The sequence below is a fragment of the Pseudophryne corroboree genome, chromosome 6, assembly GCF_028390025.1.
Source record: "Pseudophryne corroboree isolate aPseCor3 chromosome 6, aPseCor3.hap2, whole genome shotgun sequence".
Classification (NCBI taxonomy): domain Eukaryota; kingdom Metazoa; phylum Chordata; class Amphibia; order Anura; family Myobatrachidae; genus Pseudophryne; species Pseudophryne corroboree.
Window position 1 is genome coordinate 438,606,356 of NC_086449.1, and position 17,681 is coordinate 438,624,036.

Genomic DNA, 17,681 nt, shown 5'->3' on the forward strand with positions numbered 1-17,681 from the left:
GATAGATAGTGGCTGAATTACTCCGTCAAATGATGAAAGGTTGACTTGTCTTTATTATACCAATGTTCCATCATTACCATTTATTATTTTATAAAATCCAAGCTATAATGTAATTATGTAATTTCTAAAATAGAACTTTTAGGTACACGTTGTATCTTGTTCCTTTAATATCATTTAGTGCCAAGCAAGGTCCCATTTTAAACAAAATTCTGATTATTTTTTGCAGGGGGGGGGGGGGGATTCATTACTGCAGGGTTCTTATGTGTATGGTTTCTGGTGAAAATATTTGACATTTTGTCAGATAAAAAATAATCTGAAAAATCCTATATTATTGGATTTATATTGTAAAATGAACAAAAATACTATAACGCTTGTTGACTTAAGACCATTTATCTTTCACTATTGATTTGGAATTATGTTGTTCCCTTAACGGAGTAATCCACTACAACATCTATTCCTTATATATGTTAAAGATCACATGAAAAGTAAAGGTTCATTAAAATATTTCTTACAATAATACATTTGTAGTAGCAATATTAAATTTTGCTCTAACCCCACACATATAATTCTCTATTGGAACCAAATTCACAATGCTGTTCTTACCTGAGATCCTTATTTGTTTAACTTATTGAAGAAATTACTGTATTTGCCAAACTGTTGAGAAAAATTTAATTTCCAATACTGTCCATCCTGAATGGTACCTTTATACAGTAGAACTTTATTACTTACAGATGGGATAGCTTTTCCCATAGACTCTTCTCTGTATATTGTAGTGTCCTTGAACTGTACAGTACTTGCATTCTCTTTACTGAACTTTAAGAGCTCTAATAATTGTGGTTTCCAATATTTAGATAATTAAATCATCATATACTCGCAACTTTTTTTTCATGTTTAGGGATGCACACATTCCCCCAACCCATATCAGATAACTAGGCATGGTTAGTTGCAACACAAATATTGTACTAATGCGCTAATGGTGTTGGCCCCTGGTCAGGAAACTTGCCAAATACTGCGGTATCCAGATTATAGATCAACAGTGTATTGGTTGACAGTCAATAGGTCGACACCATATGGTCAACACGTACAAAAGGACATCAGTGCTTCAGGGTTGGCAGGTAGAAAGGTCGACATGACACGACAGTGGTCGACATGTTTATTTTGTTTTCTCAACATTTGCTTGATTAACAATCCACGTGGACATCTATTGGGAAAAGTGACCTTTCCCGAAGCATGGCCAGAGCACACACTTGTACTGATGGTGGTCACATAACATGAAATATACAAGAATTTGCCCAAAAAACGTGCTGACCATTCATACATCGACCTTTCGTACCATTGTCGATCCATTGTTCCACACCCAAAAACTGCTGCTCTCATAAGATGACATCAATGTTTTTGGTGGTGTGTGCCACTGCAATAAAGCACAGGGGGGCAAATAAAAATCGTCAAGACTTAAGAAATGGCAGTAAATGCTAGGTGGGCAGGTATGCATAGCTATTCTACGCCCATCCTGCTGTAATTCAAAATATCACCGCTCAGGGGCACTTATCAAAGAGTCAAAAAGAGTTGAAGTGCCATAAATAACAGGGGAATTTATTCAGAGTTTTTTTTTTTTTGTTTTTTTTTAGGAAGGGTGTCAATAAACCTATTTAGTTTGTTTTTTTGTATGATGACAGTCCTACTTATAGTGAATCCATACTAAGGGGGGGGGGGTTAATTAGTTGCGGAAATTTACCGTGGCTAGTTGATCCTCTGAGTGTTATCCATAGGCACTATCCGTCATAGGCACTTATTGGGGATTTATTTTGGGGACCCGCTTAGGCCCAGAGAATTTTTTTTTTATAAGTGACCTATTTTTGCGTCTGCTAAAACACATAGGGACATTCCGAGTTGATTGCACGCTGCAACTTTTTGCAGGTCGTGCGATCAGATAGAGGCCGCCTATGGGGGAGTGTATTGTAGCTTAGCAAGTGTGCGAACGCATGTGCAGAGTAGCGGGGCAAAAAAGTTTTGTGTAGTTTCTGAGTTGTACTTACTCTGCCACTGCGATCACTTCAGCCTGTCAGGTCCCGGAATTGACGTCAACATCCGCCTTGCAAATGCCTCGACACGTCTGCGTTTCTCTCACCGCTCCCAGAAAACGGTCAGTTGACACCCAGATCCACCTCCCTGCTGTCAATCTTCTTGCAGGCTCCGCTGCGATGGCTTCCCTCGCTGTTCTTGTCACTGCCTTGCGGTCGTCGCTGGGCAACAACGCGCCTGCGCATTGCTGCCCGCGCGCATGCACAGTTGTGACCCATTCGCACGGCTGCGAAAAATTGCAGCGTGCGAATGGGTCGGAATGACCCCCATAGGTCAGTGAAGTTATCTCGGATCCTATGTGTTTTCAGCCGAACTGGTACATTTTCATGCAAAAAAAACCCGGCTCAAATTGAATTGCCAGAAAGAAACATTGGGCAAAAAATTGCAGTAAAAGCTTCATGTTGGGAAAGTCGACAGATTTGGTGATTCTGAGGCCATGTAATACAGACGTAATACAGACGTACCTATAGGCTGAAGGGCTTAAGTTTCCTTGGACGTGGTTCAGGTTTCTAGAACAATTGAGTGGCCATACCGATTAGCTCTTATTCAACTTGTTACAAGCATTTCAGCTAAATCACTATATGGAAAGGGAAGAAGATTTGATATTGTTTCTTAATGAATAAAGCTCTATTCCAAAGTGTTTCAAAAATTGGAAACTGTAATCTATTTGGTCTTGCATATAAATTAGACTAAATTTTAACATTTTGTCCATCATGTCCAACGTGTAACCCGGACACTTTGCATGTGTTGCACATCCAGATCCTACAGAGTGTGAGCCAGATTTTATTTATATGCTAAAGCCCAGCTGCGATTTCTTTATCATCCATAGAGTACACAGGGATGACATTTGGGTATAAGTGCCCCCAGCCTCAAGATCCAGTTTTTTGTTTGGTACCCAAGTAGTGGACTTTGTTTTACAGGGGCTGCTGTTAAGCAGCCTCATAATCATATTTTTAATTTTATTTTTCCTTGAAAAGGCAATGAATCAGTGCCTGAGACGCCCTCACTGCCGTTTCAATGACCCCCAGCCGCAGCACTGGTGACTGGGTCAGTGGGCTCGCCTGGGCTGCAGCACACACAGCAGCTGAGTCGCAGCCGGACGAGGACAGTCGAGGACAGGTAAGGCGACTCCCTGCTTGCATTGAGCCACACACATGGCGGCTGTCACTGCCAGTAAGGGAGATCATCGACTGTGCTGTCAGTGGGGGTCAGGTTATCTCCGCACTCCCACTAGTTTGGCAATAGGGCACTACTGTATGTGGCGGCCATTGCCCTGGGATCCATGCTAGACGGGAAAGGGAGGCTTTCCCTGTTGGACCCTCCCGATCCCTTGGTGCATTCCCTCCTGTGGGCAGCTCCCCACTGGACATACTCCTCCTGACTCACCTCCCTCCATGAGACACTAGATGGCCATTTTAACCACATTGCCTGCCAGTACCTCATTAGGGAGAAGCACGGACACCTGTCTCTATGTATACCTCACTATTGGTGGTCAGGTTATATATTCTGCTCCTTCCTCCCCTGTTGAGGTTGGATTGTTGATCACTATTTGACCATTTTTTCCTTGCATTGAATGTTCTGTGTGCATGTAAGTGTATAGGAACACTTTGTTTATTATCTACACTGTTTTCCCCTCACTAGTCTCTATACAGTCGTGGACCAGGTCGCCAGTGTTCTTCCTGTTTAGGGAAATTCACACCCGCTGCCGTAGAACCACTATGGGTCCAGTTGTTATCTCATTTAGTGCAGGGTTTGGCACAGGTGTCTGCATCTCTCCAACAGATGCTGGACAAGGTCCGCCCGTCCAAGTACAGACCTACCAGACGTGATAGCTCTACGTCCCATGACTCTGAAGTTGTTTCGAATCCTGAAGATAATGTCTCCATTACATTGCATGTGAAAACCTCCTCTATCCCAGAAGACTCCCTAGCACAGGTGAATGTTGAGGCTCTAATCAAGGCAGTTCTGCACTTGTGATCAAGGACTCAGAGCAGACATATAAGTCAGGTGCCCCGGTATTTTCACGTCAGAAGAAGGTGTCTGCTGAGTTCCCTTCTTCTGGTCACCTTGAAGACCTCCTAGCGGAGGCAAGTGCTCACCCTAGCAAGTGCTTCCAGGTCTCTCTAAGAAAACTTGCTTCCCTTAGTTTTACGTTAGTCCCAGTGGCGCAAACTTTTTTTTCTTTTTTTAAGCTCTTTTCATCCGCGGGGGAAGGAGAGGGTTAGTCTTTCTCCAGGTTCCAGGGTTCTTCCACCAAAGACTCCACGTCTAGAGGTCTACCACAGGGGTGGGCAACTAGTCTGAGTCAAAGAGCCCAGAATTGTCTCCAAGAAAGCTGAAGAGCCGGTATCATGCGCGCGCGCAAAAGTGGAAGTGGCCTAGTAAAAATGGGTGTGGACTAGCTGGCACAAGGCCACGCACCATCCCCAGCTCTCAGAAAACTCCTCTCTCCTCCTTCCCCCCCAGTTCTCAGACAGCACCTCTCTCCTCCCCCCATCCCCAGCTCTCAGACAGCACCTCTCCTCTCCCCATCCCCAGCTCTCAGACAGCACCTCTCCTCTCCCCATCCCCAGCTCTCAGACAGCACATCTCCCTTCTCCCCCCATCCCCAGTTCTCACACAGCACCTCTCTCCTCTCCCCATCCCCAGCTCTCCCACAGCACATCTCTCTTCCCCCCCCATCCCCAGCTCTCACAGGAGCTACGGCCGAACAGAGTACCCGAAAAGTACCCTCGCGGGCTCGCTTCGCTCGCCACCGGGTTACTAAAGGTAATAGTTGGTGGCGTGGATAGTAGAGGAACTATCCCGCTGGCCTAGCTCCTCCTCCTTGTGTCATGGCTCCTCCCCCTGACATAAAATATCCCTTAGGCCACTTAAATCTAGCATCTTGGGCGCCTCCTCTGGGCGCCCGCTGTCTGCAGTCTTCCCACTCCTGGGATCCGTCCTCCTCGCGGTTCCGCCTCTCAAGCGCTGTGTGGCTGTGACATCATGAAGTCACTTTGCACGCACAGAGCGGAGATGAGCTGAGATACACATGAAGCCTCCTCTGAACTGCTGAACGTCAGTCAAAGGAGGCTTCATGTGTGTAATGGTGAGCAGTGGCAGCCAGGGAGCCGGGAGCCGCATTAACACAAAGAAAGAGCCGCATGCGGCTCGAGAGCCACGGGTTGGCCACCCCTGGTCTACCAGATGTCCTGCTGCATGACTACGGGTGGGTTTCCACCTGGGAAACTGCAGCGTCGGAGGCCAGCTTCTGCTTTTCTCAGATGCATGGATGGCGACCATAATAGATGCCTGGATCAGAGTTGCAGTTTATCAAGGCTGCGCATTATCCTTTCAGGAGTGTCATCCAGCCCAGTATTTTTCAACAGGCCTTCTAATAGATCTGGGAAAAGCAGGGACACTGTGGCAGTCCATCCTCTCCTTTTTGGCCTCTAAGGTCATCATTCCAGTTCCCCCGTCGTAGAGGCCGGTTGGCTTGTTCCAATTCTTCCTCAACCTGAACTCGCTCAACAGTCCTCTGCGGATTCTCAAATTCTGCATGGAGTCTTTGTGCTCTGGAACCGGTGGACTTCATGGCCTCCCCAAATATCCAGGATGCCTATTTACATTTTCCCAACTGGGTCAGTCACCAGCGCTTCCTCAGGTTTGCAGTATGGGAGGAATACACTCCCAATTTCAGGCACTCCCATTTGGACTTTACATTGCTTCCCGTGGGCCCTATATCCAGATGTCTTTCAGAGACAGGTTTTCCGATGGTTCCTGCCAGACATCGACATAATGGCGTCTCGACACAAGCTGCTGAGATAATGCTTACACACCAGGAATCTGAGATCTCTTCTGGTAGATACCCTTGACGGTGCATTGGACTTTCCCACTCGTGTATTGTACATCTTCCCTTCTGTTTCAATGATTCTACATTACTTCGCAAATTGAAGATGGACGGCAGTACCGTGATCTTCGTGGCTCCAGATTGACCATGCCAGATCTTGGTACACGGATGTTCTTGGCCTTTCTTGGTCAACACACTGCTGCATTTTCCTCTGAGGCCAGACATTCTGTCTCAGTGCCTGTATTTCCACCCAGAACTGGACCAACTTACTTTGATGGGGTGGCTCTTGAGACGGCTCTTGATGGGGTTGCTCTTGAGACTTGGTCATTCGTATCATGCTTAATGCCAGGAAACCTTCCTATGCCAAGATTTTTCACAGGGTTTGGAGAAAATACTTTGATGTTCAGCTCGAAGTTTCAACCCTAGAGCCTTCCATCTATTGAGAGTCCTGTCATTCTTATAGAAGGAGCTGGATTTGGATTCTGCCTTTCTTTGTTTAAAGGTACAGGTTTGAGCCCTTTCAGTCCTCTTCCATTGGCAGAATGCGCTTTTGCCTGATGCAGGGTTTCCATGTGCAGCTTCCGTTTGTTTCTGTGTTGGCTCTGTGGAACTTGTCTTTGGTTCTCTAGTCATCTCTCTTTGAGTCCTTCGACACCATGGACATTCAATGGCTTACCTGGAAGACTATCATTCTCCTTGCTATCGCAGTGGTCTGTAGAGTTTCTGACTGGAGCATATTGTCTCGTCGCTCACTTTTTTTTTTTTTCTCATCTGTACCGGGCTGTCCTTTGGACATGATTGGGTTGCCTCTCTAAGGTAGTAACCAGGTTTCACATCAACCAGGAGATTATGGTTCCTTCTTTCCAAGTCCCAGATTCTTGACCGGAGCAGTCCTCCTCGGTTGTCATGAGGGCTCTCTGTATTTATGTAGACAGGACAAGGGTTTTCTGTAAATTTGCTCTCTGTTTGTCCTGCACAATTTTCACAAACTGGGATGGTTGGCTACTAGGCAAACTTAATTTGACTATCCACCAGACTAATTGGTGGCGGACCTTCCTGCCCCAACCATGGTACGGGCTCATTCTACCCGTCAGTAGGCACTGCTTGAGCAGCTAGACATGACACCTCTGCAAGCAGCTTTGTAAAGAAGCCATGGTCCATTGTACAATTTCTATTCTTTTGACACATTTGCCGCCGAGGATGTGGATTTTGTCGAAGGGTTCTCAGCGCAGCTCAGGAGCATCTCCCCCCACCCCCCCCCTCCTAATGAGACAGCAATGTCATCATTGTGTTCCCCATGAATTATACAGAAAAGGAGATTTATGTGCTTACCTGTTAAAATCTTCTCTTGGAATTCATGAGGGACATAGGGGGTAATTCCAAGTTGATCGCAGCAGGATTTTTGATAGCAACTGGGCAAAACCATGTGCACTGCAGGGGAGGCAGATATAACATGTGCAGAAAGAGTTAGATTTGGGTGGGTTATATTGTTTCTGTGCAGGGTAAATACTGGCTGCTTTATTTTTACACTGCAAATTAGATTGCAGATTGAACACACCACACCCAAATCTAACTCTTTCTGCACATGTTCTATCTGCCTCCCCTGCAGTGGACATGGTTTTGCCCAGTTGCTATCAAAAATCCTGCTGCGATCAACTTGGAATTACCCCCATAGTGTGCCCACTCTGATGCACCTGTTATGCGTTGTTACCGGTTCCCCTTTTTCACCTCCATTCAAACTTTGTGTTTGAATGGAGTGTGTGTCTGTCTTCCTCTCCTTTCATGCCTTGGGCTTGTTAACTTAACTGCACCTAGAGGCTTATGGTGGGTTATAGTGGAGAGGAGCCTGGGCTGATGGAAAAAGAAACGTAACCGTTTGTTGCCCAGACTGCAGCTCACCAGCTATACCCAGTGTCATCCCTGTGTCCCATATGGATTCCAAGAAAAGCATTTAAAAGGTAAACACAAAAATCTCCTTTTTCAGCCTATGGACTTGAGAAGCAATGCAAGTGATCAGCCACACAGATATTAATAGAGACGCCCACTGAAGCCATCGCAAAATCTCACAACTACTTACACATTCACAGTATAGGCGCAAATCCAAGGAACATTGACCCCTTGTGAGTTTATGAAGAAAGGCTGCGAGAGCTGCAACACTGGCGCCATGTGTTCTGCATGTGCGATCGCAGATGTAGGGAGAGACCTACTCTGAAAAAGATCATGACACACCTGCATTTTTGCCACCATTCCCCATTACCTCCCCCCAAACTGTCTTTGACTTTCAATCACTCTCAGAATAAATCCAAACTGCAGGCGGCATTGCAAAGGTACTTTGGCACGTGCGCAGTGCATGTACAGTCTTCCGATAAATGCCCAGCTGCGTAAATATTGGCATTGTGTACAAATCCTAATCGGGCCTGTGTTCTTTTTAACTTCAAGTACTTTTATTAGCCCACTTGTCTATATCACATCTGTCATTCCCATAAACCTAAACGATTGTAGTTTAGTCTTCCCATGTCCTATGAAACACTTAATATTGCCTTAGGACAGCTCTCTTACCAAAAAGTGGTACCATCCTGGTTTAGGCTGTATGGATAAGACAACTTAAGATGTTGCTTAGTTGCTCATCCAACACAGCTGCTTTGAAAGTAACAGTGTCCCTGGGTCTGCTTTCTCAAGGTAGGCTTTATAAATCAGTGCAGTAGTATAGAACATTATGCACCTACAGTATTCCAGGATAGTATATGTTTATGTTCTTCCAGTAAAGAAACACGTTACCTGCTCAGTCTTACAATTGAAGAATTGATGTATTTTGTACTAGTTATGAAGTGGCATGCTCCACTAACTGTACATGCCTGTAAGGCCTCAATAAAGCCTACTAAATTAAGATAACCTCACAAATGAATTATTCAGTACAGTTCAAATGTAGAAAACACGTGACCTTATGTTTTTAAATATGTGTTCATTGATTTTGCTACTGCATTGCTGTTGCATCATGATAGAAAACGGGATGCTTATAATGTATTGTTTATATAATGCATACTGCTGATACAGCTGTACTGAAATATCACTGGTCAATAAAAACACTTTAAAAAAAACAAAAAAAAACGGGATGCTTTTAAGAGAGAGATTCTGGGTTGCAGCTCCCTTGTGCTCCTTTTCCATCAATGCTGATTGTAATAACTATACTGTGCTAGCACGTTGTAAAATTAGTCCCACTAGAATTAGTATATAGCACATACATGCGTAGAGCCGGCCCTAACCAATATGATGCCCTAGGTAAGATTTTGGTTGGTGCCTTTTAGCACCACAGCTAGTTCCGCCTCTAACCCTGCACCCCTTTCCCGGCATAATCACCCCTCACCCATAGCAGTCCTTTGGTGCTCCTACCTCCTATATTTTAAATAGGAAGAGTGCGCACATTCAGCACACAGCCCAAAAAGGGGCATGTTCTTGCTTGGAAGGGGCATGGCCACACAATAGTACCCCCAATTCATATTACGCCACACAGTAGTGCAACTTTATTCACATTATATCATGTAATAGTGACCCTTGCTCACGTTACGTCACACAGTAGTACTACTTTGCCTTATATATGTTACTCCTCACAGTAGTGCCCATTATTGACATTACATCACACTGAATTTCTCCTTATTCATATTACACCACACCATAATGATCTTTATTCACATTAGACCGCACAGCAGTGCCCCTTCTATGCATTACGCCACACAATACAGCACCTTATACACATGCCACACATTAGTAATGCCTTTATACACATAATACCACACAGTAATGCCCCTTACACATATGACACACATTATTAATGTCCTTATAAACATAATGCGCCTTACACATTATGACACTCTTTATTAATGCCCTTATATATATAATGTCCCTTACACATATGCCGCACATTATTAATGCCCTTATGCACATAATGACACGCATAATGTCCCTTACACATGCTGCAAGTAATTAATGCCCTTATACACACAATGACTCACATAATGTACCTTACACATATGCCGCACATTATTAATGCCCTTATACACGTAATGACACACACTGTGACCCTTACACATATGCCACACATTATTAATGCCCTTATACACGTAATGACACACACTGTGCCCCTTACACATATGCTGCACATTATTAATTCATTTATACACAACACACATAACACTCCTTACTTACACATATGCTGAACACTATTGCACAGCCAACCCACCTGTACACAGCAGTCATACAGTCGCTAACGCTGTGACCTCTGCCTCTGCTTGGATACAGATGTGTCCTCATACATCTTGCCTCAATACACCATGCAGTCAGCTGGCAGCTCTGCTAACATTGGGCACCTTTTATGCCGAAAATGCATCTTATTTGCATTGCTGTGTGACTAGTATGCAGAAACAGCTTCTGCTGATTAAAATGATATGCGGCATGCCTATATTCTCTGTTCGACTGGCAATTGCCTAGTTTACCTATGCCTAGGGCCGGCTCTGACTGTGCGTAAGTATATTATGTGTGGAGAAGCTGCAACTCAGGGGTGTGCAGCCAGGCGTCTATAGCAGTTTAGATCCTGCATGTCTAATGGTCAGAATAGAAAAGCAGATATTAGTAAATATGCCAAGCGTTTCCTACTAAATTTAGATGGTTATAAAATAGGGAATCTGGTAGGAATAATTACATTTAAATGGATTATTACCGGACAGATTTCCTTGCACATTCTAAATGTAATTTATGTGCATTCTAGAAACCAATCATCTTGTTTACAGAATTACATTTATAGCAAAAGGACTCATGGATGTTTTGTCATTATTTGCTTTATCTCTATTTTGAACTGTTTTGGGGTGTTTTTTTTTTTTTACTATGATTATGCTGTACAAAGCAGCTACAAGTTCTGAAGTCCTGATCAATGCACATCTTGTAACAAGTGTTGCCATCTCTGGTTCTGGTTTAGTTCTTATACTAAGAACTAAATAATGTACTAAACTAACTGAGCAAACAAAATATCTCCACTACCATTCTGGTTACATACAGTGCCCCACATCTTTATTCCTCAACAAATTGGCTTTTCTATAACAACTGTATTTTCTTATTCTATATTTCATGTGATCTTTAAGTGCGTTTATTTTTGAGAATGGAGTTTGTTCCACTCAGCAGATGGATCTGTTTTGATTGTGGTGTTGGTTTTTGTTTCCTTGTTGCTTTAACTTATACAGACCTAGATAGCATTCCACTTGGTAAGTATGTCTTTAGCTTGTTATGTGTTGTCCAAATGCATGACTTACTAATTATTCGTAAGCACTAACCAGAAGACCACGCTGACCTTCTGAGAATGTGCTCTCGTTGCATGTTCTACTGTGACACACATTTCCAGCCTCCCTCCTGTTGTACATTAAACAATATATTAACAGCTGAATGCTGATAATATGGCTTCATCTATGAGCACACCTTTAACATTTCAGTTTTAGGACGTTATATCACCATAACATTATGTTTCCAAGTCCCCCCTCCTTGTATTAATCCTTTCTGCTTACTTAGAAGCAATAAGACCTCTAATTTAACAGTTTTAACACCCATGTGTTAATAATTTATACTTTGAACAACCCATCGAATACACAGTACTGTAGTTCAAACCTTATGAATTTGTTTTTTGGATGAGAAGGGCACACTTCATTACAATTCTTTGAAGGTAAGCTTACTCAAGGAATAAAAGGATTTATAAAGTAGGTTCTTGGCCGTTATTACTTTTTTTTATTTATGTAAGACTGTTTTTTGTTGTTCTTTTGGCAAATTCTTAGCTTCTATTAAATTAGCATACAGAGTATGAAACACATCTATCACATGAGCAAGGACGGTTAAATTAGCTACCACGGTGAATTCATACAAATGGGTAATTTACTTTAGGTAATTCACTTCTGTGTTCATTTGCAGGGATAAATTGACGTTTTCTCAGTCCATTTTCAGGGTGTCCAAGAAATGTGGGAAAAATAATAACTTTAGAAGATTTTCTACTCATCTAAACAAAATAGACTTTAATCTGTTTTTTACAAATGAAAACGGCAACAGTTTGTTAAATGGCACAATTGACATAAACATGATAAACTCCACACGTTGCTGCAACATCCTTGCCCTAATCATTTGTAAGCTTTAGCTCCATATGTGGTCTATACCAGATTTAGTACGAACGGTGAACTTCACCCATTACTACTTTTTAGGTTTTCTGTGGGGTCATGTATTAGAGTAAAGGCAAAATGTTATGTGATTAGCACATTTAGCTTGTGAGGTATTATTATGGTCATCAGATTTCTGCATCTAAAAGGCACATCAGCAACTGAAATTCATTGCCAAACTTGTCGAGGTGTACGGTGATAACGTCATGTCACTGAAACAGGTTTGGGTTTGGTGCACTTCCTTTGATAACGGCAGGACAGGTGTTCAAGATGAGCAGCCATCAGGCTGGCCAAGCACATCCACCACAGATTACAATTTGGGCTGCATTGCAGGTCTGATTCAGGATAACAGATGCTTTCCAGTTAGTGATATTGCTCACGGACTGCGTGTGCCCTTTAAACGCAGAAATCTGATCACACTAGGCACCTCAGTGTGTGACCATGTTTCCCCCTGCCCCGCCACCTTACAACAGATGTTGATATGACTGATAGGCTGCGCAGTCTAAGGATTGTGAGGTTAAGCAGTGGTCTACCTGCTCTGGCCTGGTGGGAAATTATAAGTAAATAGACAACATTACACACATGAGAGGTCTTGTTACCGTAATTATTAAACTACCCTCATATTATTATTATTATTATTATTATTATTATTATTATTATTATACATCTTTTACATTGGAAATGTTTCTCACATGTTTTGTATTTTTATTTTAGAAAATCCTGACTATAGTAGTGATGAGGAAGGATCTCTACAAAGTCCCGGAACAGAAGGCAGGTATGTTGTTTGAGCGATGCTTTGTTCGAAACGTTATAGTTTACATGGGATCTACTTGAATCATTTTTTGAAATATATTCAGTTAAACATGCTGTGCATTAAGCAGTGAATTAAGGAAACACTGGATTATGCTTTTTTTTCAGCGTACTCCCCAACAGTCCAGGTTTCCTGCACATGTCTTTTCAGAGAAGCTCTATCGTATACCACCCAAGGGAGCATGTTTTAGCTACCTGTCTCTAAACATACAAACACTTACCTGTACTTGCAATAATGCATGCCTTTTATTTATTCTAGCTCTTTGTCCTCTGACTTAATGAAGCTGTGTGGTGAGGGGAAACCTAAGAGCAAGGTAATGAAGATAGCATTCTGACAATATACAAAATTGCAGCGACATGTTTCTAACACTCTGTAATGGTAGATCTGTCAGACACACACACACAGGGTTTGCTTTATAGTCACACCTAGAAATAAGCATTTTATTTGTACCCAGAAATACATCTGATCACATCTTATTTTCCTGTGAGGTTAATGTTTATGGTATTTAGGATGCAATATTACACAAGGTGATATGACAAAAATAGATACACTTAAATATATTTGGTTGATGCTGATAATGTTGCCATTACTGTTCTGCCATATTTGTAAACATATGCCTATTATTTTTCTGTTAAGTTTATTACTTTCTAGAATTGTAGGATAATGTACGTTTTGCACCGTTTATGAGGGATGGTATCGGTATCCCGCCGATTGGGATACCGGCAGTCAGAATACCAACTGCAGCATCCCGACGGTCAGGATCCCGACACCAACATGGAAAGTATACTAGTCCTAATCCCCCACCCCTCTAACCCTTCTTTCCTGCAGCCTAACCTTAACCCTCCCCAATGCTCCCTAAACCTCCCTCTCCGTAGCCTAAACCTAATACACCCCCGCTCTCCCCGTAGCCTACCCCTAACCATCCCCCCACTGCTTATCACAGTGGAGTCCCGTCAGTTTCTCGTTCATGGTCCCGGCGCAGGCATTTCAATCCATGTTGGGATCTCGGCGTCTGTATTCCAAACACTGTCGGTATTCCGACAGCTGGGATCCCAAACGGATCGCATTTATGAAACCTGGTAGAAAATATATATATGAAAAATGCAAAGGAATAGATAATAAACCAACCCTGTTGCTTATTTTATCTCTTCAATTAAAACTTAAAAATAGACGGTTAGGATTATAAAATATAACCATTATTAAAACATAAAATAGCTCCAACAACACTGTCTCTCTATTAGTGTCACCACCACTCATAGCAATGCACCGTCATTAGGACTTTTAGGGGTATATTCAATTGAAGTCGGATCCATTCCGATATTCATTTGTCGGAATGGATCCGACCTGGGCTATTCAAAGCAATCTCAATTCGACTTTAAAAAAAAGTCGAATTGAGATGCGGGCAGAGAGGGAGAGCAGCGCCGGAGGAGACGGTGGGGGCACAGGGGGAGAGCAGCGCCGGAGGAGACGGTGGGGGCACAGGGGGAAAGCAGCACCAGAGGAGACGGGAGAGCCGCGGGCAAAGGGTGAGAGCAGAGACGAGGGAGAGCCGGGAGCGCAGCGCTACAGCAGCTGGCAGCGTAGCCGGAGGATGTCACAGCCGCCGCTTACTGCAGCGTCCACCCGGCTCCAGCAAGCGGGACCTCACTTGCTGGAGCCGGGTGGACGCTGCAGTGAGCATCGGCTGTGACATCCTCTGGCTACGCTGCCAGCTGCTGTAGCGCTGCGCTCCCGGCTCTCCCCCGTCTCCTCCGGCGCTGCTCTGACCCTGTGCCCGTGGTTCTCCCGTCTCCTCTGGCGCTTCTGTGCCCCCACCATCTCTTCCGGCGCTGCTCTCCCCCTGTGCCCCCACCGTCTCCTCCGGCGCTGCTCCCCCCCCCCCTCTCCTCCACAGTCCCTCATCTCAGTCCTACATTTTTTTATGCCGGACTGAGATGGTCGGAGACGGGGCCAAATCCTGTCAAATTTGGCCCCGTTTCTCTCAAAAGTACGTGAATCGGCAGCTATACTGCCGTCGAATTCCCCGACTTGTCGAATAAAAATGATGGGGATTGAATAGGTAAAATCACGATTCGACCGTAAAAATTCGAAAACTGACGTCTTTTTGACAGACGGCAGCTTTTGACACTAATTGAATATACCCCTTAGATTCTCACAATAGTCTCTCAACTAGTTAATTCAAATAGGTGTAACCCACGCAAGGATAGTTCTTGGCAGTCCCTTGGCAGATGTAGAACTTTGCCGAGCATTAGGGGTTCCGCTCTTAAATCCAGTGGGTATCCATAAACTGCAATAACTGAGTGCTCAAAATGAGTGCTGCTTCCAGGAAAATGGCATTATACTGGAGATAATTATACATCTACTGCTAACCTTTATAGAGCAGGGGTTCTAAACTTCAACCCAGAGTTTTCAGAACAGGTCTTAGATACATTAAAATAAAATCCAGGCACTACTCTAGATAATTTATATAAATATTATATATATCTGACAGCCTGCAGCTTCTAATTGAGATATTACTGAACTCTCTACTAAAACCAAACACAATATGGAAAAGAAGTGCTAGTTGTCTGAATAAATTTGTTTAATAATAAAAATATATATATAATGAATTAATACAAAAATGCACGGCTGTTGTGACATTACAATACTAAAAACAATATATCATAATACACCTACTGTATATGTAAAATAAAGTCATTTTTACACAGTTCTTATAAATCACTGCAGATTAATGTGCAATTGAAACAAATGTCCATGGACTGAACAATAATTTATTTAGATAATTGGATGCAAATTTTTTCATAATCAAATTGTTAGTTCAGCAAGCTGTTAGTCTGTATATTCTTACTGTTTACAGCATATAATAACAATGTTACACACACTGAAAAAAAATTAAAATATATATATATATCTAATATTTGAATAGATATTTTATTAGTTTTTGCTATGGCAGTATAAAATTAAGATCATCTTGTTTCCTTGTAAACAGGCGCGGAGGAGAACTACAACCCAGTTGGAGCTGCTTTATGCAGATAACAATGAAAATGCTGCTGATCTTGTTGCTGGAGATACGGGGTTGTCACCTCACCTTCCGTCTGTTCCCGAAGTGCAAGCAGCTCCAATACACATGGAGACAAGCGGCAGTAATGTTAGGGAGAAAGATTCCCAGGCCCCACCTTCTGGCTTACCTTCTAAAATAGGCAGCATGTAAGTCTGTCCGTGATGCATTAACAAACATCGCTTTCCATGTGTCTGTTCCTATCTATGTAATAACAATATGCATGAACTTCTGCAGCATCCATGTGTGTGCTGAACAGACAGGGAGAATGCATGAATAATTTCAAATAGCACACGTCCAGTGCCCACAAACATTTTTCTAGTTTAGCATAGCTGTGTAAATAACCATTGTATGTATTTTACACCTCAATCATGCCTCTTAAATATATAGATAATACATTAGTCATACACCTATTACAGTCTAACATTTTGGTAATAATGTCTACATGCCTTCTTAATTAGCTTAATGGTAGATAACTTTCACATTTCTGTATATTCTGTAAATTGTAGTCACTAGGATACTGTTACTAACGAGTCTGCACTTTTTACATGAAAGCAGGTAGAAGTCATTTATTGAGTTATTATCCCATGGGTATGATGATTATATTACATTGTTGTATTGTCTTACACCTAAATGTTTAATGATAGGATATTTTAACAAACAGTAATGATCTTTAATTTAAAAACTACAGTTTAAAAAAATTCATTAAGAAAGCACCTGATTTAATACATGCTAAGCATAGCAATTTGTAAATTAATGTTTGAGCTGAATGCTTTTTGCTGCACTGCATTAATGTACCATACTGTGACACCCTGCAGCTGATTCTGTCTTCAGCACCTGTCTTACTTCAAAGAAATTCATCATTTATTACTCTATCTAATGCATGTTTCAGCAGCTAAATGTTTGTTGCATGTGCATTGTTCAAAAGCTCTAGACTATAAGGTACAATACCAAAACTTACAGTAACTAGCGAGAATCTTCCAGTGGTTCGATAAAAAGTTTTAATGCCGTGTTTTTTGTGGAAAATCTCAATGGAGAATGAATAGTCTTAGATCCCAGCGTGCATCCGCATCTTGTTAGATTTTTGGAGATTATCGGAACGTGGTGCTGCAAATATTATAGTGAGGTAATTTCATTTATTTTAATGATGTTATTATATTCATCTTTGAGAACTGGATTTTCCATTAGGAATTCTTGTCTTTGCACATTATTTAATATACTGTATTTATGGATTACAATCCAGTTTTGCACACTATTACTATCCAGATTGATTGATGCAAATATGACAGCTCAGATTTTTATTTAGTAACTATGCAATTTAATAGGCCCTGAGCCCCCTTCATACTTTGGTGGTTTTTTATGTAATTCCCTGTCGTCTTTGATACTTGGAACAACTTAGGAAGTACAGATGTGCCCTCTTACATCTTTGTTCTGTGCGCTACAAATCGCTACATACAGTGCATGAGTGCCGTGTGACTCAGTAGCGCTTAGCGTCTTTTTTTTGTGTTTAGTCTCTGTGTGACTGCTATTGTATTTGCATACAAAATGCTATACTACAGTGTTTTCATGGAAAACACTGTAACGTGGCATTTTGAATGCAGATAGAGCCACAATTACACACAGAATATAGGCATTCCGCATATCATTTTAATCGGCAGAAGCTGCTTGTGCGTTCTATTATATTACCTTGCATCCAAGACGTATTTTCTCGGG

At 42.4% G+C, this 17,681-nt stretch overlaps 1 protein-coding gene across 6 annotated transcripts in view; it reads left to right on the forward strand.

The window, feature by feature from the left end:
• KIF21A (kinesin family member 21A) overlaps positions 1-17,681 on the forward strand; it is a 282,538-nt gene that overhangs the window by 205,452 nt on the left and 59,405 nt on the right. For 4 of the 6 annotated variants that reach the window (XM_063927091.1, XM_063927094.1, XM_063927093.1 and 1 more), the window contains 4 exons: positions 11,146-11,166; positions 12,814-12,874; positions 13,169-13,223; positions 15,900-16,117. In XM_063927091.1, the coding sequence (XP_063783161.1) occupies positions 11,146-11,166; positions 12,814-12,874; positions 13,169-13,223; positions 15,900-16,117 (355 nt within the window). The remainder of the gene's footprint in view (positions 1-11,145; positions 11,167-12,813; positions 12,875-13,168; positions 13,224-15,899; positions 16,118-17,681) is intronic. The other 2 variants (XM_063927092.1, XM_063927095.1) reach the window with 1 other exon arrangement.